Source organism: Pleurodeles waltl, chromosome 11 (genome assembly GCF_031143425.1).
Source record: "Pleurodeles waltl isolate 20211129_DDA chromosome 11, aPleWal1.hap1.20221129, whole genome shotgun sequence".
NCBI classification, from domain to species: Eukaryota; Metazoa; Chordata; class Amphibia; order Caudata; family Salamandridae; genus Pleurodeles; species Pleurodeles waltl.
In genome coordinates, this window is record NC_090450.1 from 939,319,991 (window position 1) to 939,344,272 (window position 24,282).

The 24,282-nt window shown below is 49.9% G+C and overlaps 1 protein-coding gene across 4 annotated transcripts in view; it reads left to right on the forward strand.

Annotated features, from left to right (window-relative positions):
• The window catches only part of CABP1 (calcium binding protein 1), a 186,625-nt gene that overhangs the window by 84,509 nt on the left and 77,834 nt on the right, over nucleotides 1-24,282 (forward strand). Inside the window, exon 1 of one of the 4 annotated variants that reach the window (XM_069215052.1) lies at nucleotides 21,275-21,518. The exons of 2 other annotated variants lie outside the window; for them this stretch is intronic. In XM_069215052.1, coding sequence (XP_069071153.1) covers nucleotides 21,474-21,518 — 45 coding nt within the window. In that variant the 5' untranslated portion in view covers nucleotides 21,275-21,473. Of the gene's footprint in view, nucleotides 1-21,274; nucleotides 21,519-24,282 lie in introns of those variants that run through there. One more of the 4 variants, XM_069215051.1, reaches the window with a different exon arrangement.

Below are 24,282 nucleotides of genomic sequence, written 5' to 3' on the forward strand. Positions count from 1 at the left end.
CAGGCCACCTCTTCGTAGACATTTTGGTTGCTCTAGAATATAGAAGAACTTAGCTTCCAAAAACAAGCTCACCGGCCCCGTCTGACATAACCTCTGGGTCAGTACAGTCAGAAGGTGCGAAGCTTGCAGCATGCCCTGGGCAACCAGTCCAACAGCATGGAACCCAGCTGACTGTTGTTTGAGGTGTCCTCCTGCTGAAGACCTCTGCACACTAAGCAGGTGGTCGAAACACATCAAGAGGACTGGACAGAAAGGATCCAGTTTTAGACTTCATAAACAATTCCTCCACCCGTACCTTTTTCATCAGTGCAAGTGTTCTTCAAAGAGTACTCTGGCTGGGGTGATCCAAGGCCGATCAGCCATCATAACTAGCAGGCCTGTTTGCTGAGCACGCGTTCATCTCCATAGAGCCTCTTGAGGCTAGGGACAGATTGATCTTTATGATTACCCAATCCAAAGGTACTCATTTTATCGACCTCCTAAGGATGTAAGGCTGAATGAGACCACTGAGATTTGAACCTGTCACCATGGGGTCAAATATAGATCCCTGCAGTGGGTGCATTAGTCCACAGACCTAACTCGCTTAAGATCAGCTGCTGCTTTTAATGACTGATTTCACCTCTCACTCTTCTTCAAATTCTAATGTATTTTTCTCACTATTTAGGTATTCTGACACCCCTCACTGCTCCTTGAGCTCAGGGACATTGTGAAAGATGCAGAATGATATTTTTTCAGATACACTGTAACCTCCAAAAGTGGGTAAAACGCAGTGGTGTAACAAAACTTGAGGTGGCCTCCTGCAAAGGACATGGCGTGCCCTCTCCAAGACTCTTTCAGGAGCTCTTAGGCCGGGGTATTTGGCTCAGGGCCCCCCCCCGGAGCTCACCCCTCCACACCACAGGGGCTGCTGAGGCTAATGTTACACCACTGGTGGGGCATTCTAATATCCTTATAGCCTCTCTGCCTCGGGCTAAACCAGTTATCCAAGCCCTCTCCCTTGTTAAAGGCCCTAATCTGTAGTTTGGGCCGATTAATTTGTGCTTGTTGTTTCCGGTGCTGAGCAACGGCACTTATTTTTTAGGGCCAGGGCTTATTCTTCTGCCTAAAGCATTTGCTGCGAGCAAAAGACACATATGGGAAAGACGGAGGAAGGGAAAACGAAAAAGCGTCACAAAGGGAGAAAGTAGAAAGCTGCAAGAGTTAGCTGAAGGGGCAGGAAGTGGCTTTATATGGATTGAAGAGGCCCGAGATGGCTTCAGGATTACGCCACCTCAGTATTCCGTGTCCACACATTTAATTGCAGCAGCCACGTGTTTAAGAGGAGGGCTTTGGGCACTGGCACCTTTTTATTTACAAATTAAGCACTGGGCCAATAACTAGGTTTCTGGGCCTTTAAGAACTAGTATGGTCCTCTGTGGTGCCTACAATACCATACTGAGGCTATAAATATAGAGAGAGAGACAGAAGTGAATGTCTTGTCTTGCTTTAAGGATCTCTAATACCATCAGGATTGTGCTAAGGGTGGTGCGAGTGTCTTCAAGAGAGCAAAAGTTCTTCGGACATGTAATGTCTTTTGTAGGTGAGGGTGGTTTGGGATATTTTGCAGAGTTTTTAATTTGATGCGTACCAGGTTTCTCCTTGGTCACGCATTATCTTAAGTGGAGTGACACAGAGCGTCCCATCTTGTCTTTTCTGCCACTTATCTACTGACGCACAAGTGTTCATTTGATATGACTAAAGAGAGGAAACGTCAAAGGATAGTTGTCAGCCCTCGCATCACACATCATTCTTGACAGTGGTCAGATGGAGGATGTTAGCAAATTTTCTAAACCATGATCCCTTCAAGACGGAGACGCAGCTGGCAACCCCTGGCGCCCCCTTGTGGCTGTCACATATATGGCAACCAAGCATTGGCACTAGAACTCACCCAGCTAAATCAGTCCAAAATTGTGGTCTTTAGACTCACATTGATGTCTTGACCAGGCCTCTGCTGTTTCTAGCGCCTGCTGTTTTCACCAGAGGGTGTTAATAAAGATTTTGCCATCCTTAGCCCCATTGTCGCATTTTCTTAGTCGCTGTCATAATTCGATATGGGATTCACTATGTCAATAACCTCTGACCAAGAGTATCATCATCAGGAATGAACTACCTGCAGATGCTTCAAAATGCTGTGGCGCACTGCTTGCCACACAAACAAGAGTGGATGTACCATGCTCCAGGCTTCATCCCAGTTACCGGTGCCAAAGTAGTCCCCTTTAAAGAACTAATTTAGGTGCAGGAGTTAAGAGGTGGTGAAGGTCACTGCTGCTAAATGCAGGTGGTACGTCCGACGCATTGCCCTTAAATTGGTAATCCGGGTATCTGTTGAAGAATAAATCGGCAGCACTGTCAGAATGTGAGACAGTCTTTTCTGCTGGAACAACAAAGCCAAGAGATATTGTTGCATCTCCACATGAACCCATGCCAAGCAAATATGGTAGTCACTCAAATGTAGATGTTTCCTCCATCTAAATTCAGCAAAGTTTGATGTGGTGTTTTGCTGATGATCCTTGTATAGAGCCATAAAACTTTGATAGACGAGCGATCTAGAAGTATTAATAACACAAAACAATACAGCACAGCATAACACAACGCAAAGCTGCAGATCCTCGCGTGATTCGGTCATGCATGTTAAGTCCAGTGATCAGGCAAGCTGTTGTATGGAAGGTGACTTTGATTCAGTCAATCAACTCGTATTTCTATAACGCAGCACTGTCACCCCTAGGGTATCTGGGAACTGTGGTTCGAAAAAAAAGGTATTGAGTTTCTTCCTGAAGTCTGCCAAAGAGGGTGCTGCACAGAGATGGAGGGGTAGGTCATTCCAGGTCTTGGCTGCGATGTAGGAGAAGGAGCAACCCCTGCTGCAGATGCGACTGATGCTGGGGGAGGAGGGGTGTGCACGGACTAGTGAGGGACGGCACGGGTATTTTGCAGGTAGGTGGAAGTTTAGTCAATGATTGATGTAGGCTGGTTCTTGAACATGCAGAGCTTTGTAGGTGAGTGTGAGGATCTTGAATGGGCATCTTTTCTGGATGGGGAGCTAGTGGAGGTTTCTGAGGTGGAAGCGATGTGGGTCGATTTGGGGAGGTCCAGAATTAGTCTGGCTGCAGCATTCTGTATGATGTGAAGTCTTTTAAAGAGATGAGTGGAGATTACGGTGTAGAGAGTGTTGCTGTAGTCGAGGCAGCTGGTGACAAGGGCCTGAGTGATGGTCCTTCTGAATTTAGCTGGGATCCATCTGAAGATTCTGCAGAACGTGCGAAGGATATGGAAGTAGGAGGAGATGACTGTATTGATTTGTAGTTTCAAGGTCAGTTCACTGTAGAGGATGATGCCTAGGTTGTGTGCATGGTCTATGGGTGTAGGTGTTTGTCCAAGCTCTGCTGGCCACCAGCTGTGGTCCCATATGGAGGTGTTCTTCCCGAAGATCAGAACTTCTGTCTTGTCAGAGTTGAGTTTAAGGAAGTTGTCCCTCATACAGATGGCTATGTTGGCCATGGCGTTGCAGAACTTGATTCTGGTGGTGGAGGGCTCTTCGGTGAGAGAGGATGAGTTGAGTGTAGTCTGCGTAAGAAATTATGTTGAGGCTTTGGGATCTGACAATGTCTGTGAGGGGGGTCATGTAGGTGTTGAACAAGGTGGGGCTGAGGGATGATCCTTGGGATATGCTGCATAAGATGTCCTTGAGTTCGGAGGTGAAGGGATTCAGCCAGATGCTCTTTGTGCATCCTGTGAAGATGGAGGTGATCCATATGAGGGCGTTTTTCTGAATGTTGATGTTCTAGAGTCTGTTAATGAGGGTGTGGTGAGAAGCTGTGTCAAAAGCAGCAGAGAGGTCAAGCAGAATTAGGGTGACTGCCTGCAGTCGAGGAGTGTTCTGATGTCATCTGTGGCAGCGATCAGGGTGGTTTCACTGCTTTGGTTGGCACGGAATTCTGATTGGAAGGCATCAAGGAGGTGATTTTGTTCCAGGTATTCAGTAAGCTGTTTGTTGATGGCCTTCTAGAGTACTTTGGTCTGGTAGGGGAGCAGTGAGATCGGTCGATAATTTTTGAGTTTGCTGGGGTCAGTGGAGGGTTTCTTTAGGAGGAGTCTGACCTCTGCGTGTTTCCAGCTACCTGCAAAGGTTGCTGTGGTGATGGAGGTATTGAAGATGCTGGTGAGTTCCGTGCTCGTAGGGTTGGTTCCAAAGTTGAAAAGCTGGTGTGGCAGGGGTCGGTGGGTGCTCCGAGGTGAATGGATGACATGATGGCCGTGGTGGTCTGAGAGGTGATCATGGACCAATTGATGATCATTTGGCTGGTGCGAGCTGGTTGGTTGAGGTTGCTGAGGTTGAGAGCCGTGGGTTGGGGGTTGAAGTTGTTGTAGATGGTGGCAATCTTCTTGTGGAAGTAGTCTGAGAGGGTATCGCAGAGCTCGTGAGAGGGGTGGGTGGTGTTTTCCGTGGCTGCTGGGATGGAGAATTCCTTGACTATTTTGAAGAGTTCTTCGGCTGCTGTGTCGATGCAGGCTGTGATGGCTGTTCTCTTGGCTTCCTTGATGCGCCAATCAAATCAAATCAAATCATTAACATTTATAAAGCGCGCTACTCACCCGTGCGGGTCTCAAGGCGCTAGGGGATAAAGGGGGGTTATGGTAGTTGCTGAGGGCTGCTTTGTAAGCAGTTCTGTCAGAGGGGTTCCTTGTGGTTCACCATTGTTTCACGAGTCGGTAACAGTTGTGTTTGATGATTCTGAGCTCTCGGATGTACCAGCTGACTTGTTTTGAGGCTTTGTTGGTTTTTGTTGGTTTCATCTGGGTCACTCTGTTGGTGCATTTGGTGATCTAAGCAGAGAAGTTCTGGACGGCCTGGTTGAGGTCTGACGATGCTTCAGGTTGGTTGGCGCTGAGGGCCTGGGCCCACTGGCACTGAGGGCCTGGATCCATTGGGACTGGGAAGAAGCTAGCCACCAAGAGAACATCCACAGGGTGTTGTAATCAGTGATAGTGGAGAGGATAAGAAGGTGTAGAGCGGATTAGAGAAAATGCCTCATTCTTTGGAGAAGGCTATTGGGCTGAGACTAGAGAAATCTTACTTGTGTGCTTTTGGAAGATGAGTCGGAGCACAAGAGGCAGAGAGTGACAGGGAAAGTTACGTCCAGTGCTACCAACTGTGTGTAAGCATCACACCTTTGGGCACAGCCTCACCCACTGGCCATGAGGCTCTGTTCTTGGTGCAAAGTGTCACTGATTCTTTGTAAGTTCCACTTCTTGGAGGACACACTCACTAAATGTTTGTAACTCGCACTCTTTGAGGCATAGCCGTATTCATGTAATGTGAGCCCCACACCATGATACATACACTCTCTCACTGGTGTGAGCCTCACGCTTTGTTCCACAGTCTCTCATAGTGGGTGCAAGTTGCAGGCTTTAGAGCACCCTATCTACAGATGGAAGTCTCAACTTTGGTTTTACTTCTTTGTAGTGAATCCCACACCTTGGATTACAGGCTCACTCCCTGAGTGCCACGCTTCTCCCCCAGCCTATTACCTTATTTCAGCGGTTGTCTTCCTTTTCATCCATCTCTCTCCTTCCACCCTTACATTCTCCCAATGTTTTTTTACATTCTTGCATGGTTTCTGTCCCTCCTAACATTACTCTTTGGCATGCTATTATAGGTAGGCAAGCCACTGAAAACTCGAGCCAGAGGCCTGGCAGTGCTCAGTTCAAGGTGCTCCTGTAACCCAAGCCCAAAATTAGCCAATCTTTCACAGGAGGCGATGGGGCCTAGTGCCTACGGTTCATCAAGGGGGGGCAAGGTTTCAATCTGTGCCTCAGCCCATCATCCTGTGCATCCAGGCAAATCTCTGTGCTGGAAACAATATTACTGTAGTCTGTGTTTGTAATGAAGCGCTCTTACGTAAATGGCCAACGTTCGTGCTATGTAAAAGTGCCAAAAACACAATGTGGACCCTGTGTTTCACCTAGACTCTAGTCTCATCCTCCAAGAACTAAAGATAAAGCTTTAAACTTTAATGCCATAAAGAGATACCTATGTCGTGGGTAAATTGCACAATGAGAAACTGGAAAATCTAGGATCAGTCCCAGCTTTCTTGCTTGACCAAACTGTGTGATCCTAGGCACATACTTTATTTTACTAACCTCTATTTTGTTCATTATCACGCATCAGCACACATTCAAATATGTGCAGTCAGGGTGTGTGCAGTACGACACTTCATTTGTTCAATGCAATAGATTGTAATTTTGCTGTATGTTTAATAAGAATGTAGCTCACATACAGGGTACACATGAACCCTGATATGCTTCTTAGTCAGTGCCAAGGGAATTATTACATTTTACCATTGCTGCATTTTCTGCAAAGGTATGGATTTTCAGCATTTGCGGCATAAGCCATCTGCTCCATAAACTGTAGCTTTTTTTTTTTTTTGCGGTAAAAAATACTTTTGTTTCTAACTCAAACAGACCAAATGTAACCAAAATCACACTTGTCGCTGTGCAGTGGAAAGCCCTTCGCAAAGGTTAACTAGTCACCTTTATATTGCTTATTGCTGTATTTGGATGAATGACAAAATAAGGAGGTTATACTATCACAAAATATGCCACATAGTGCCACCTAATTTCCCTTCTCTTTCTGCATAAATTAGTCATCTCAACCACCTAATTTGGTACTTTCATGCCACATAATTCCAGTGGCACTGCTCTTAGTTCACTAATACCATTATTATCAGAGCAGGGCCAGCAATTTCTCTCAGTTCACATTTAAAAATTGGCACTTTTCCGAAATACATCTCAATGCTCTGATATACACCCATGTACCAAGGTAACCTCTTCTGTCTCTTAAAAAAGTATGTGTGTGTATTTAAAAAATATATATATATATTTTGATGATGCCTGGCTCCCTTTCCTCCATCCTAAGTAATGGGACATTGTTATTTCTTTTGTTGTGAGCCCTGCCAGACACCTTGCTTTTCATTCAGTCAAGGACAGGGCTCACATCACACCTAAGGGCCCATCTAATTGCTGTTATCATGAAGGTGCAGCCATTAGATTTCTGATGCCTTTTCAGCCCATGGTTACGAGGCTCAGGGGAGAAGGCCCCCTTCTTTGGGCCTCACAGTGCTGAACCACTGCTGCTCACTGAGCCTGTAACACTGAACATTTTTTAAAGGTGGTAAGAGGCCCCTTATTTACAAGCAGGCGCAGGGCACTGGGCAGCTGTCCACACTGCCCACGTCTAGAGCCAGTACTGCTGGGTAATGTGATGTGAAAAACGGAGGGCCTGGTTGAGATCTTGGTGGAGGAGTCACTCCGTCACAACGGTGATGGATATCTGGTCCGCCGAAATATAAATCCCATTCTATCCTAAGGGATTTATATTTCGGTGTACAGAATATCCATCACTGTTGTGACAGAGTAACTCATCCGCCAAGATCTCAATCAGGCCCATAGTTTGCAAGTGGCGTTTTTTAAAAACTCATACTGCTTGGTCTTTTTAACATATTTTTATTCTTTTGGTGTTGGTTTAGGAATTATGTTTTTCTTTTGTATAATAATGTATTTGGCAATTTTATGTGTTTTGTCCTCAATTTTAATTTTGTTCTGGAGCTGTTAACATACTTTACAATCATTTTCTCTGAAGGAAGCCTGTTACCAGGGGTAAGCACAGGAGTCCTCACTGAAACAAACTTTGCGACTGACTTTGTAAAAGGTCATTTCTTGTGTGTAACTAGTTAGTAATCCAGTTTCTGACAGTGGCTCATGCACCAGAGCTCAAAGTACAACACAGATGCTCTCTGAGAGGTAAACTGGCGTGAGCCTACCTGGCGGGAAGCATCAACTGCTTTTATTACTCTCTCCCCTCTGGGCGCACACATGACCATTTTCTTTTACTGAGGCGCAGTTCCTGTTCAACCTAACAACGTCCTCTTACACCGCTCCTATACCCATTGTCCAGCGTGCTTTCTCGCAACACTCTGTGCCATATCAGTCGCATGTCCCTCGTCACCCATGCGCATGTTTGTATTGCACTGTACCATTTATATAGTGCTTACTATCCATATGTGAGGCACTGAACTGCTTGCCTACATGAGTAGCATACTGCACTGTGTGGGGTGTGTGGTTGGAAGAGCACTGTCGTTGTTTAACTCCTATGTGGGAAGTGTTTCCATGTCGCGCTTGGCCACCACAAAGGGTGGAGGGTGTCCTGCGCACTGTTTAGCGACACTCTGTTGCTCATCAGTCACATGACCCTCGTCACCCACATGCATGTATGTATTTCACTGTAACATTTATATAGCGCTTACTATCCATGGGTGAGGCACTGAAGCACTTGCCTACATGGGTAGCAAGCTGCACGGTGCAGGGTGTGTGGTTGTAAAAGCATTGCCTTTGTTTTACTCCTATGTGGGAAGTGTTTCCATGTCGTGCGTGATGTCCACCTGGGTGGGTGGGGGAGAGGGTTGCCGTGAAGTCCTTATATGACTTTCCACTATCTTTCTTCCTCCTCTCCCACCTCTTCTGCCTCATCTCTCTTCGTCTTTGTTGGTTTTCACTCCTACCTCTTCATCCTCAGTTTGTTTCCTTGCTTCCCCTCCATGGATCACTCGCTGTTTCCATCACTCTCTCTATCCCTTGCTCTCCCCCTGCACATTGCCCCCCCTCCCAGACCCTCCATCCTGCTCTTTCTGCAGTAACTCCGTCTTCTCGTTAAACCTTCTGCTCGGATTAGGGCTCTCATCCCATCCCGTGGCCGTCTCTCACCGGCTGCTCGGGAGCCCAGCTGGAAGGTTTCTTTAGGAGGCTTATGGACCGCACGTTGCAAAACAAACAGCGTCCAGGCAGATACCACATTATTTCCGGGAGGAGTGAATCCCTGCGTGGTCTGGGCAGTCACCATATGTCTATCTGTGCTTCTGCCCAGGGCTATCTTTTAAGATACTCAGACATTTCCATGTCTCTAATCCATTTACATTAAGTGCCCAAAAAGCCTTTATTAAAATAAAACATCCACCAGGGGACAGCAGAACACCAAGAACTGTCATTAGGGACCTCAGAGTAAAGTTCCACAGAATTTGGGAGAGTTGAGGAAATGCCAGGTGCCTTGAAGCCTTGTTTTGCTGACATTCCAAGCTTTTTTTTCAGGAATCTCAAGTCACGTTTCCACTGATTCTCTCCACCTTAAAGAAAAGTTTCAAGTTCCTCAGCACAGTTTGTGTCAGGGCCCACTCAAGGCGGTAAACAAAATGTGTCAAAGCTGCGAGCCCCCGTGGCATTGTTATTGATGAAACTTTCCCTTTCCGAGGTCGGGGGCCTTCATTCGGGGATCTGCTCCCTTGCCAGGGACAAGTACCAGGAGACTGTAATATATGAAGTGCCCCCCTGTGCTCACTGTCGGCTCTCTTACCACCTCTAGCTCTTCCCAGGAGCTTTAAGAAAAGAGAAACGTCAGCGGTGCAGGTTTACTAAAGTTACAAAAAATATCAGTAGGGTACAATGCAATCGTAGAATCAAAATAACCCCTCCTGCTTGCTGGCCTTTCTCTTAGACTGGGCTCACTTCATGCACTCATCAACCATGCAGGTTCGCCTTCCTATCTGCGTGGGTTCAGTCGAAGATGTACCCATTCAGATGTCTTACCTTTCCATCTGAATAAAATAATTTCATAATGTATCAGTTAGAAATGGGGTCTCTAGTTGGCAGTCGATTTGCACCCTGTTGAAGTAGGGACCCTTATTCTAGTCAGGTTAAGGGAGGTACCCGCTCAGATAGCCCCTGCTCACCCCCTTGGTAGCTTGGCACAAGCAGTCAGGCTTATCTCAAAAGCAATGCGTAAAGCATTGCTGGGATCTGGTACCTTCTGCCTTGGAGTGGTACCCCCAGACAATTGAACTGTGAGGCCGCCTCCTGGGGCCACCCCTCCCAGTTCCCCTGGCACCTTGGGCAACTCATTCCCCAAAAGGCAGTCTATAGGCATCTGGGGACTGACTATGACCCGCCTCTGTGTCACCTCCCCACCCCACTCTAAGGATACCAGGGCCATAGGGCAGAAGAAGTCCTGCCCATGGGCTGGTGTCACCCTACACACCTGGCTGGTGTACTGCTCTAGGGAGACAAGCCTTTCCACCATCACGGTATGGCTAGCCCCACTGTCCCTCAGGTCAGTGACTGGGACCCCATTCACTGTTACATGATGGAAGTGACGACTCCCACCCTCAGGGATCCCCAACTCCCCCTCTGAGTCAACTTCCCAACTAAGGGATATCATGGCATGGTCTATGACCTGCCACTGATGGCTACCTCCCCCTAAGGCCACATTAGCCACCTCAGTAGAGGGGACACCAGTGTGGGTTGTCTTAGAACAGAGCCCCTTTCATGTGTCCTAACTGGGAACACTCAAAGCACCGAGGTTGAAAATGGGGTGCCCTGGGCCACCGCCTACCAGAACCTCCCTCCTTCCTGTCAGAAGGGACCTGGGACCCTTTGTCTCCCTCTTTACCTGGGACCTGTCTGCGTCTTCCTTGACTTCCCTCTCCTTCTTCTGGTAACCCTGCCCACCTTTGGTGGAATCTCCCCCATAAACCTTCTTGTGGACCCTGGTACTCACCCAGCGGTCCGCCTCCATAGCAAGCTTCCTGGGGTCAGTCCGCTTACTATCAGTCAAGTGCTGGCGCAGCTCTGCAAAGCACAGACTAGACAAGTGCTCCCACACAATTAAGTTATACAGCCCCTGAAAATCTGTCACACTACTGCCCTTCACCCAACCATCCATTGCTCTGCAGAAGGAATCTACACATTCTAACCATGTCTGGGAATCAGTCTTCTTACTCTGCCTAAACTGATCCCTGTACTTGTCAGGAGTGAGACCCTACCGAGTGAAAATGGCCTCCTTCATGTCAGCGTAGGTGAAGTTGTACCCCTTACCCAAAGCTAGCAAAGTGTCCCTCAACTCCTCTGTGAAGTGGTTCCACAATCCTGCCCCTCAATTCTTCTCAGGGACCCCATTCATGTGAATGGATGCCTCATATCCTTGAGCCCGCCTCTGTATGTCATCTCCCTTCTTGTACTCCCTCCATACATTCTTAGGAATGTGCACAATTCTGTCTGACTGCACTGAGGTGTTGCTGCCACCATCCTGGCTGGATTTGCTCATCGCATCCAGCTCCTTTACTCTGAGCTCATGGTCCAAAAACATCTTCTTCTCCTCCATGGCTCACTGCTCTCTCTGACCCTCCATTTTTAATCTCTCCAATTCTATCTGATGCCTCCTGGCTTCTCTCCTGTCCTCCAGCTCCTCTGGAGAAAGCCCTTTTGATCCACCACTGCTGCTTGCCCCAGAGGGTACCTCCCCCCCTCGCAGCTCCTGCACCCTCAGCACATCTTCCCTAGGACTTGGGTTCACAGATTCCCCCAGTGGATCCTCAGACTGCCCACTAGCAGTTCTGGCTGCTACCCAGGCCCTCAGCGCCTTCTGTAGCTCCTCCTTTTTGGTGAGGCCTCTGACCTGGACTTTGAGGTTTTTACAAAACTGCCTTCAGTTCCTTCATGGAATAGGTTTTCAACCTATCCTCCTCAAAAACTAAATCCTGGAATGCAACTGGAGATGCTCTTGACTGAGACATGATGTCATTGGAGCTCACTTCAACTCAAGATCAAAAATAGGTAAAAGAGAAAAATTCAAAAACCAAAAAACAATCTGTATGTGGCACATAGCGGTCTGCGATATGGTAGTAGTGTACACCAATCACTGTAGGTCAAGTGCAAGTCCTATCCTCACCGCTGACAACCAATGTTAGAAATGGGGTCTCTAGTTGGCAGTCGGTTTGCACCCTGTCCAAGTAGGGACCCTCACTCTAGTCAGGATAAGGGAGATACCTGCTCAGATAACCTCTGCTCACCCCCTTGGTAGCTTAGCACGAGCAGTCAGGCTTATCTCGGAAGCAATGTGTAAAGCATTTGCACATAACACACAGTAATAAGTGAAAACACTACAAAAGAACACCACACCAGTTTTAGAACAATAGCCAATATGTATCTGTGTAAAATAAGACCAAAATGATAAAAATCCAACATACAGTGTTAAAGATATGAATTTTTGCAAGATTTACTCAAAAATACAGTTCCTTGAAGTCGATAGCTCCACCTGGGGCTATCACGGCGTCATAATCAACAAAACCAACAGTTCAGGCCGGCTGCGGCCTCGCGGGCCAGCTACAGTGTGGGGAAGACCCGCAAACAGTACCTTGGACTTGCAGGGCGTTGGGATCCTAGCGGTGAGCTCTGTAGAGCAGCGTTGCTGGTGTCGGTTCCGGAGTCAGTGCAGGAATCGTCAGGCCCTTGAGGTCACACGCATTGCAGATCGAACTCCTGGCTGATGAAGTCAGGAGCACTGGCGTGGATGGCGTCGGGGCTGCTGGGCGAAGCAGGATGATGCGACGTGCGGTGCCCGTAGATCATGGTGCAGGCAGCGGCTCCTGATGGCATCCAGCGGCATCGGTGAGACCAGGGCTGTGGTGTGAAGCGGGGCGGTGCGATGTGCGGTGTCACCAGGTCACGGTGCAGGCAGCGGCGTTGTCATTGCTGAAGCGCTGTCGTCGGTAGGCCCAAGCCAGCAGTGCAGGACGGGACGGTGCTTCGTGACCCTCACGAGCAGTGTCCACAGGCCATGGTGCAGGCAGGATGCCTGGTGATGACACTGGAGTCGATGACGCTGGCGTCGGTGGACCGGGGCTGCGGTGTGGGACGGGATGGTGCTTTGTGTACCTCACGAGCGGTGTCCACAGGCCACGGTGCAGGCAGCGGCGTCGGTGTCAGCAGGAGTGGCGTCGTCGGAGATGCCCAGGCTGCGCTGTGAGCACGGCAATGCCGGAGTGAGGAGCCCACAGTACGCAGTGCGAGCAGACGCTCAGTGAAGTCGTCTGATGATGGAATTGGTGAGACCAGGGTCGCATGCGCCTCCGTGCGGTGTTGGCAGGTCACGATGCAGGCCGGCGGCATCGCAGTGGTTTCTCCTCTTGAGCAGCACAAAACACACAGTTCTCAGTGCTGCAGGTCGAGGAAACTGAAGTCTTTGGTGTCCCTGAGACTTCCAACAGGAGGCAAGCTCTACTCCAAGCCCTTGGAGAACTTTCTCAAGCAGCACACACAGCAAAGTTCACCCTTTGCACTCTTTTCAGGCAGAAGCAGTAACTGCAGGCCAGTCCAGCAAAGCAACACAGCAAAGGGACAGTACTCCTCCTCCAGCTCTTCAGCTCTTCTCCTTGGAAGAGGTTCCTCTTGATTCCAGAAAGATTCTAAAAGTCTGGGGTTTTGAGTCTTCTTCTTATACCCCTTTCTGCCTTTGAAGTGGGCAAACTTCAAAGCAAAGTCTCAAGTGTTTGCCAGATCCTTCCTTGTCCAGGCCAGGCCACAGACACACACCAGGGGGTCGGAGACTGCATTGTGTGAGGGCAGGCACAGTTCTTTCAGGTGTAATGACCACTCCTCCCTCCCCACTAGCTCAGATGGCTCATCAGGATATGCAGGCTACACCCTGCCCCTTTTGTGCCACTGCTAGAGAGGGGCAACCAGCCCAACTGTCAAACTGACCCAGACATACAATCCACAAATAGGCAGAGTCACTTTCTAAAAGTGGCATTTTCAAACAGACAATTAAAAAATCAACTTCACTAAGAGATGTATTTTTAAATTGTGAGTTCGGAGACCCCAAACTCCATATTTTTATCTGCTCTCAAAGGGAATCTGCGCTTTAAGGATATTTAAAGGCAGCCCCGTGTTAACTTATAAGAGAGATAGGCCTTGCACAGTGTAAAACTAATTTGGCAGTATTTCACTGTTAGGACATATAAAACACACTAGTATATGTCCTACCTTAAACATACACTGCACCCTGTCCCTGGGGCTACCTAGGGCCTACCTTAGGGGTGCCTGACATGTAGTGAAGTGGGTACACTTGCCAAGTCGAATTGGCAGTTTAAAACTGCATACACAGACACTGCAGTGGCAGGTCTGAGCCATGTTTACAGGGCTACTAATGTGGGTGGTACAACCAGTGCTGCAGACCCACTATTAGCATTTGATTTACAAGCCCTGGGCACCTCCAGTGCACTTTACTAGGGACTTACCAGTAAATCAAATATGTCAATCATGGATAAACCAATCAACAGTACAATTTACCTAGGGAGCACTTGCACTTTAGCACTGATTAGCAGTGGTAAAGTGCGCAGAGACAATAAACCAGCAAAAACAGACCTGAAGAACTAGGAGGAAGAAGGCAAAAAGTTTGGGGATAACCCTGCAAAAAGGGCCATTTCCAACAGTATCCATCCTGCTTTTTCACTGTATAGAATCACTTCATGATGTATCCATCCTGCTCTCTCACCTTTCTCACTGTATAGAATCACTTCATGATGTATCCATCCTGCTCTCTCCCCTTTCTGTGTGAATAAAATCACTTCATGATGTATCCATCCTGCTCTCTAACCTTTCTGACTACATAGAATCACCTCATGATATATCCATCTTGCTCTCTCACCTCTCTGTCTCAATAGAATCCCTTCATGAGGTATCCATCCTGCTCTCTAACCTTTCTGTCTGAATAGACTCACATCCACCCATCTCCTTTCTCTTTCTCTTTGAGTGAGATCTCTTCATGATGTATCCATCATGACATCAAGTGACTACACCTTTCTCTCTGAATAGAATCGATTCATGATGTATCCATCCTGCTCTCGCTTTCTGTCTGAATAGAATCACTTACATATGTACCCATCCTGCTCTCTCACCTTTGTCTGAATAGAATCACTTCATGATGTACCCATCCTGCTCTCTCACCTGTCTGAATAGAATCACTTCATGATGTACCCATCCTGCTCTCTCACCTGTCTGAATAGAATCACTTCATGATGTATCCATCCTGCTCCCTCACCTCTGTCTCAATAGAATCACTTCATGATATACCCATCCTGCTCCTCACCTCTGTCTGAATAGAATCACTTCATGATGTACCCATCCTGCTCTCTAACCTTTGTCTGAGTAGTCACGTCATGATGTATCCGTCCTGCTCCCTCACCTCTGTCTGAATAGAATCACTTCATGATGTACCCATCCTCCTCCCTCACCTCTGTCTGAATAGAATCACTTCATGATGTATACATCCTGCTCTCTCATCTCTCCGTCTGAATATAATCACTTCATGATATACCCATCCTGCTCTCTCACCTCTGTCTGAAGAGAGTCACTTCATGATGTATACATCCTGCTCTCTCATCTCTCCGTCTGAATATAATCACTTCATGATGTACCCGTCCTGCTCTCTAACCTTTGTCTGAATAGAGTCACTTCATGATGTACCCGTCCTGCTCCCTCACCTCTGTCTGAATAGAATCACTCCATGATGTATCCATCCTGCTCTCGCTTTCTGTCTGAATAGAATCACTTACATATGTACCCATCCTGCTCTCTCACCTTTGTCTGAAGAGAGTCACTTCATGATGTATACATCCTGCTCTCTCATCTCTCCGTCTGAATATAATCACTTCATGATGTACCCGTCCTGCTCTCTAACCTTTGTCTGAATAGAGTCACTTCATGATGTACCCGTCCTGCTCCCTCACCTCTGTCTGAATAGAATCACTCCATGATGTATCCATCCTGCTCTCGCTTTCTGTCTGAATAGAATCACTTACATATGTACCCATCCTGCTCTCTCACCTTTGTCTGAAGAGAGTCACTTCATGATGTATACATCCTGCTCTCTCATCTCTCCGTCTGAATATAATCACTTCATGATGTACCCGTCCTGCTCTCTAACCTTTGTCTGAATAGAGTCACTTCATGATGTACCCGTCCTGCTCCCTCACCTCTGTCTGAATAGAATCACTCCATGATGTATCCATCCTGCTCTCGCTTTCTGTCTGAATAGAATCACTTACATATGTACCCATCCTGCTCTCTCACCTTTGTCTGAATAGAATCACTTCATGATGTAGCCGTCCTGCTCCCTCACCTCTCCGTCTGAATAGAATCACTTCATGATGTATCTGTCCTGCCCTCTCACCTCTGTCTGAATAGAATCACTTCATGATGTATTCATCCTGCCGCCTTACGTGCGCTCTTGACTTTCCAACTGAATGGAATTCGTCTGCCATTGCATTGCATCCGATGAGGTCACAGATCTGGTAAAGTGTTGCCTAGAGCAGTGGTTCCCAACCTTTTGATTTCTATGGACCCCCACTTTATAATTACTGGAACCCGGGCACCCCACTGAATCATTATTGGAATACGGGGACCCACACTGAGTCATTACTGAAAGCCGGGGACCTAATCTATTATTATTTATTAATTTTCTGAGCAGTCGCGGACCCCCTGGGGAGGCTTTGCGGACCCCTAAGGGTCCCTGTACCACAGGTTGGGAACCACTGGCCTAGAGAGTGTATTTCGTTCAAGGTGGGAACTTGGAAATCTGGTTCAAACCGGTTCACTTTTGCATGTTGAGAGTTATTTTTGTGTAATGAATAAAAAAATGTATTTATCTTGGCTTTTACGGCTTAAGCTCTTTTGGGACAGATTGCAGTAAACTTCAGGGCTTCAACGAATCAAAAGTGGGTGTCCTAAGGATGCAGAGTCTGCTGGGGACAGGCAGAGGTGGGGTAGTGAGAGGCATAGAGTCTGAGAGGGACAGGCAGGGGTGGGGTAGTGAGGGGCATAGAGTCTGATGGGGACGGGTAGGAGTGGGGCAGTGAGGGGCATAGAGTCTGAGAGGGACAGGCAGGGGTGGGGTGGAGAGGGGCATAGAGTCTGATGGGTACAGGCAGGGGTGGGGTAGTGAGGGGCATAGAGTCTGATGGGGACAGGCAGGGGTGGGGTAGTGAGGGGCATAGAGTCTGATGGGGACAGGCAGGGATGGGGTAGTGAGGGGCATAGAGTCTGAGAGGGACAGGCAGGGGTGGGGTAGTGAGGGGCATAGAGTCTGAGAGGGACAGGCAGGGGTGGGGTAGTGAGGGGCATAGAGTCTGATGGGGACAGGCAGGGGTGGGGTAGTGAGGGGCATAGAGTCTGATGGGGACAGGCAGGGATGGGGTAGTGAGGGGCATAGAGTCTGATGGGGACAGGCAGGAGTGGAACAGTGAGGGGCATAGAGTCTGATGGGGACGGGTAGGAGTGGGGCAGTGAGGGGCATAGAGTCTGAGAGGGACAGGCAGGGGTGTGGTAGTGAGAGGCATAGAGTCTGATGGGGACAGGCAGGGGTGTGGTAGTGAGAGGCATAGAGTCTGATGGGGACAGGCTGGAGTGGGGCAGTGAGGGGCATAGAGTCTGATGGGGACGGGTAGGAGTGGGGCAGTGAGGGGCATAGAGTCTGAGAGGGACAGGCAGGGGTGGGGTAGTGAGGGGCATAGAGTCTGATGGGGACGGGTAGGAGTGGGGCAGTGAGGGGCATAGAGTCTGAGAGGGACAGGCAGGGGTGGGGTAGTGAGGGGCATAGAGTCTGATGGGGACGGGCACTGGTGAGGTAGTTAGGGGCATACATTCTGATGGGCACAGGCAGGAGTGGGGTACTGAGGGTACATAGAGTCTGATGAGGACAGGCAAGAGTGGGGTCTTAAGGGGCATAGAGTCTGATGGGGACAGGCAGGAGTGGGGCAGTGAGGGGCATAGAATCTGCTGGGGGAAGGGCAGAAGTGGGTAGTGAGGGGCATGCCTTCTGATGGGCACAGGCAGGAGTGGGGCAGTGAGGGTCATAGAGTCTGATGGGGACAGGCAGGAGTGGGGATGCATTGCGGGTAAATAGAGGGGGCAGGTAAATACGGGGTGTAGTTAGGGTGCGTGGGGAATGCCCAGTGGGGTTGGAGTGAGGTCGCACGGAGTCTGATGGGGCAGACATGAGTGGGTGGTGCTGAGAGCAGATGCAGTGTGAGGGGGCAGACATGAGTGGGTGGTGGTGAGGGCTGATGCAGTGTGAGGGGGCAAACATGAGTGGGTAGTGGTGAGAGCTGATGCAGTGTGAGGGGGCAGACATGAGTGGGTAGTGGTGAGAGCTGATGCAGTGTGAGGGGGCAGACATGAGTGGGTGGTGAGGGGTGATGCAGTGTGAGGGGGTAGACATGAGTGGGTAGTGGTGAGGGCTGATGCAGTGTGAGGGGGCAGACATGAGTGGGTGGTGAGGGGTGATGCAGTGTGAGGGGGCAGACATGAGTGGGTAGTGGTGAGGGCTGATGCAGTGTGAGGGGGCAGACATGAGTGGGTGGTGAGGGGTGATGCAGTGTGAGGGGGCAGACATGAGTGGGTGGTGGTGAGGGCTGATGCAGTGTAAGGGGGCAGACAGGAAATGGCATGACCTCGTAGCGTAGTGAGGGGCATTGAATCCGAGGGGGCTGTATAGGAGTGGGGTTGTAATGAGGGCGCACGGAGTCTGAGGGGAGTAGAAGGGAGCATGGACTCATGGGGGGGGGGGGTCACACAGGAGTTGGGGTGTAGAGAGGGTGCAGACATGAGTGGGGATGTGAAGTGCGCCTGGAGTCCGGGGCATCACACAGGGGCGGGGGGTGCACGGAGTTTGAGGGGGGCAGAAGGGCGCCTAGAGTCTGGGGGTCACGCAGGGTTGGGGGTATAGTGAGGGTGCACGCAGTTTGAGGCCCCGAAGGGGCAGACATGAGTGGGCTGTGAAGGGCGCCTGGAGTCTGGGAGGTTGGGGGTCGCACAGAGGGGGTGTGGTGAACGCTGAGGGCGTCTCCCTAAGTGGCCGGATTCCCGGGCTCATCAGTGAAAGCGCTTTGCTCTCTGCCTTAAAGCCATCGTTCTCCATAGTAAAATAATCCCCAGGGCGAGGAGGGGGAGGGTATTAATCTGCCACGGATTGCAGCCATCTTCCCCTCTCCTTCAATTCCCCGTCTCCGGCTGGGCCTCTGACTTGCAGGGATCTATCTATCTATCTATCTATCTATCTATCTATCTATCTATCTATCTATCTATCTATCTATCTATCTATCTATTTATCTATCTATCTATCCATCCATATCTATCTATCTATCTATCTATCCATCCATATCTATCTATCTATCTATCTATCTATCTATCTATCTATGTCTGTCTGTCTGTCTGTCTACCTATCCATCCATCTAGCTATCCATCCCTCTGTCTGTCTGTGAATCTATCCATCTATCTATGTCTTTTAAGAGTCCTAACACTGCTTCTGGTCTCTGCGCCCTTCTCCCACCCTGTGGCCCATCTCTGGTGAGGTTTCTGTGACTCTCACCCTGTACTCTCCTGGACACCCTGTGTCTCGCACTTTGTTCCTTCCTGGGTCTCTCATTCATTGCCATCCTGAGTCTCCCTCTCTTTCCCTCTCTGTGTCTCGCTGTTTACTGTGATGTGTCTCTACTTTTAGTATGGGTCTTTCGCTCCTTTGCTTCTTTTGTCTGTCACTGTGTAGCACCCTGTGCCCCTCGCTCTTTTCCTTTCTGTGTCTCTCACTCTTTTCCTTTCTGTGTCTCTCACTCTTCTCCTTTCTGTGTCTCACACTCTTTTCTTGACTGTATCTCACTCTTTTCCTTTCTGTGTCTCTCAATATTTTCTTGACTACTCTCTCACTCTTTTCCTTTCTGTCTCTCCCTCTTTTCCTGTGTCTCTCACTGTTTTCCTTTCTGTGTCTCTCACTCTTTTCTTGGCTGCCTCTCCCTCTTTTCCTTCTGTGTCTCTCAATCTTTTCTTGACTATCTCTCACTCTTTTCCTCTCTGAGCCTCTCCCTCTTTTCCTTGTTGTCTCTCCCTCTTTTCCTTCTTGCCTCTCCCTCTTTTCCTTGTTGTCTCTCCCTCTTTTCTTGACTGTGTCTCTCCCTCTTTTCCTGACTGCGTCTCTCCCTCTTTTCCTGGCTGTGTCTCTCACTCTTTCCCTTTCTGTTCCTCACACTGCTCACCTCTCTGCATCCAACAGGCCAACCTCCTTTGACCAGTCTGGGCCCATCCTTAGGTTCAAGCCTCTCTCTGCCGTTCTCTTTTAGACCCCCAGCTCTGCCCTCCCCTTTCTTGTGTATCTCTGGTCAAATCTCTGCCCATCTCCTGTAACCCAGACTCTGCCCAGCTCTGTGTCTGCTTATGTGTCTGTCCCTCAGTCCTACTGCCCGTCTCTGTCTGCGCCTGTCTGCTCGTGGTCACCCTGGTCCACCCGCCCTCTGCCTGTGTCCTGTGCCTTCGACCAATATCAGTCCCTTTCTTTCTCTTAGTACTTCTGCCTTCGTCTCTGCCCATCTGTCTGTCTGCCTCTGTCACTTCACCTTTTAATGTTAAATTTGTGTTCAAGTCTCATTCTGCCCATCTCCTTCTGTCTTTGCGCCTATCTGCCTCTGTCCCTGCCCGTTCAGACCCCCCTCTCTGACCACTGTCTCCTGTATCTGTGCCTGTCTCTGTCTCTGCTCGTCTGTTTCCCTGTCTCTGCCCACCCCTTTCTGCCCAGTGTCTACCCATCTCTTTGGTCCTGCATCTCCTTCCCCGCCCTCATCTGTTTCCCTGTTGTTGCCCAGCGCTCCCTGACCAGTCTGTCTCTGTCCACCTCTCTCTGCTCGTCTGTCTCTACCCATCTCTTTGGTCCTGCATCTCTGTCCCTCCCCTGTCTCTGCTCATTCGTTTCCCTGTCTCTGCCCATCGCTCTCTGCCAAGTCTGTATCTGCCCACCACTCTGTGCCCAGTCTGTCTCTGCCTTCCCCTCTCTGCCCAGTCCGTCTCTGACCACCTCTCTTTGTCCAGTCTCTACCCATCTCTTTGCTCCTGCATCTCTGTCCTTGCCCCGTCTCTGCTCATCTCTCTCCCTGTCACTTCACACCTCTCTGCCCACCGCTGTCTGCCCGTCTGTCTCTGCCCACATCTTTTTGCCCAGTCTGTCTGTACTCGTCTCTTTGGTCCTGCATCTCTGTCCCTCCCCTGTCTTTGCTCATCTGTTTCCATGTTTCTGCCCGCCGCTCTCTGCCCAGTCTGTCTCTGCCCACCTCTTTCTGCCCAGTCTGTCTGTACCCATCTCTTTGGTCCTGCATCTCTGTCCCTTCCCAGTCTCTACTCATCTGTTTCCCTGTATCTGCCCAGTCTCTCTCTGCCCGGTCTGTCTCTGCCCACCTCTCCCTGCCTGTCTGTCTGTACCCATCTCTTTGGTCCTGCATCTCTGTCCCTCTCCCGTCTCTGCTCATCTCTCCCCCTGACTCTTTCCTCCTCCCTGTGCCCTTGCCTCCCCGGCCCCTCCCCTCCCCGTCCTGTCCCTCTGCTCATCCAGTCCAGGGACAGTGGGTGATGCAGAGAGGATGCAGTCGGCGCGCGGCCAGGGCAGAGAGCGGAGCCACCCGGCCTCTTCCTCCACACCTGACCCCCCACTGCTGTCTGATTTTCTTCCCAAGGGACTTTAATGGCGCCCCCTGAGACGGCCCCCCTGTAGCCCGGGGCCGGTCCAGCGGGCTATGGGCAACTGCGTCAAGCCGCCTCTGCGAAACCTCTCCAGGAAGGTGAGTGACTGGGGGTGTCACGGCATTCCCGGGGGAAGGGGCCTGGGTGTGGGGACGGCGGGGCTTGGGAGGTCGGGGAGGGGGCAGTCCCGTGGGGGGGGGGGGGGGGGGGGGCGGGTGAAGCGGGTTGGGGGGACACAGGAACCGTGACAAACTGAGCCCTAAAACAAAGAGAGAAAGTGACAGACTTGTCCCATAGAGAGACTCGACTGGGAGAAAGTGACAGACCTGCCCCATAGACAGGCTCGACTGGGAGAAAGTGACAGACCTGCCCCATAGAGAGACTCGACTGGGAGAAAGTGACAGACCTGCCCCATAGAGAGACGTGACTGGGAGAAAGTGACAGACCTACCCCATAGAGAAACTCGACAGGGAGAAACTGACAGACCTTCCACATAGAGACACGACAAGGTGAAGGTGACAGACCTGTCCCATAGAGAGACCCGACTGGGAGAAAGTGACAGACCTGCCCCATAGAGACCCGACTGGGAGAAAGTGACGGACCTGCCCCATAGAGAGAGACTCGACTGGGAGAAAGTGACGGACCTGCCCCACAGAGAGAGACTCGACTGGGAGAAAGTGACAGACCTGCCCCATAGAGAGAGACTCGACTGAGAAAAAGTGACAGACCTGCCCCATACTCGACTGGGAGATGGTGACAGGCCTACCCATAGTGAGAGACTCGAATGGGAGAAAGTAGCAGACCTGCTCGCTGAGATGAATCTAATGGGGATTAAGTGACTGACCTACAAATGAGGCGCCTCTGCGGGGGGTGCAGTACACAAAACGGAAGTCCTTTGGTAGAGAGACGGTCGAGAATGAGAAAGTGACAGTCCTGCCCCCTGAGGCGGATCTGCGGGGGAGAAACTGACAGATCAGACACGGATGGGGGAAGAAAGTGACAAACATTAAATAAAGTCGCGTCTAGTAGGGCAGAAAGTAACAGACCTGCCCCCGATGCTACTGCCCGGTCATCCTTGGGTAAGTTGCCTGTGGAGAAGCTGAGGGCAGAATAGGGCGGTATTACCCCGTTGGAAGATGCAAAGCAAAAGAAAGTGCCTGCTCAACATCTCAATGGCTTTAGCACTCGTATAGCGTGCATTAAGTTTATAGTGTTTCTTGGCGCTGAATCTCACCTGTGAGGCGGGAAAGGGGTCGTCAAAGCAGCCCTTGATGAACCCAAGGGTAGTTCCCAGCACCGATGATGAGTGAAGAGCCAGTCCCAGCATTGCAGAGAAGTGCACCCGGACATTTACAAACACAGCACTGGCACCTATCAGTGGCTGTGGCACACTTTAAGTGACACAATGACCAGCACTTCTCTCGAGGCGCTTATACCTTTAAGTTGACCGTATGACCCACCTTGCGCGCAGGGATGTGATACATTAGTGAGATTGCTGAGCACAGCCACCAGAGCACTGAAGCACCTGTCACAGGTGTTAACATATATAGGGTTCATGGCACTGTACCTGCACTTCTCAGCAGGCCTGCGGTACCTCTAATAGACCTGTGTTGCACTTCTCAGCAGGCCTGCGGTACCTCTAATAGACCTGTGTCTGCACTTCTCAGCAGGGCTGCGGTACCTCTAATAGACCTGTGTCTGCACTTCTCAGCAGGCCTGCGGTACCTCTAATAGACCTGTGTTGCACTTCTCAGCAGGCCTGCGGTACCTCTAATAGACCTGTGTCTGCACTTCTCAGCAGGGCTGCGGTACCTCTAATAGACCCATGTCTGCACTTCTCAGCAGGCCTGCGGTACCTCTAATAGACCCATGTCTGCACTTCTCAGCAAGGCTACGGTACCTTTAATAGCCTATGTCTGCACTTTTCAGCAGCTGTTCATTGAACAGACCTATGCCTGCACTTTTCAGCAGGGCTGAAGCAGTACCTTTAATAGACCTCTACCTGCACTTCTCAGCACGGCTGCTGTCATTTTAATAGACCCATATCTGCACTTCTCAGCAAACCTGCTGTACCTTTAAGAGAACCGTGCCTGCACTTCTCAGCAGCTGTACCATGAACAGACCTATGCCTGCACTTCTCAGCACGGCTGCTGTACCTGTAATAGAACCGTACCCGCACCTCTCAGCAGGGCTGCTGTGCCTTTAAGAGAAAGCAGGGTGGAGTTACCTTATACAGAGTCGTGCCTCTATGCCTCACCAGGTGCTCATTTGACTTTACTGGAACTGGGCCTGCATTTGAGCCTGCATTTGATTTACCAGCAGCTATAATTCTAAGGGTACCGGAGCTGCACTTCTCAAGAGGAATCTTATACCTTGAACGGAGCTGCGCCTGTTCTTCTCAGCAGGACTGCTATACTTTTAACAGTAAGGTACCTGCTGCAGGGCTGCTGTACCTTTTAGGGAACTGTACCTGCATTTGTCAACAGGGCTTCTATAAATTGAACAGATCCATAACTTCCCTTCTCAGCAGGACTGATGTACCTTTACCTGCACGGTACCTGCACTCTTCAGCAGGATTACTATAGTTGTATTGCAGCAGTGCTGAGAAGTGCAGATACTTTCACTGTCAAATTCAAGGAGTCAGAATCTACACTTCTCGCGAGGAGTCAGGCACTGCGTGATTGAGGCTTCACGTGTCATTCAGTTTCAACTATTGACGTCAGCAGCTCGACACATTAGCCTGAAGGAACTAGGGCTGTGAGTGGGAACAGCCATGCTCAGGCCTCACGGTTAAAGGGCGCTCGTGACATCATCACGTACACCCCTAGCATGAATGGTCAGAGGGGGCATGTGACTGCAGCC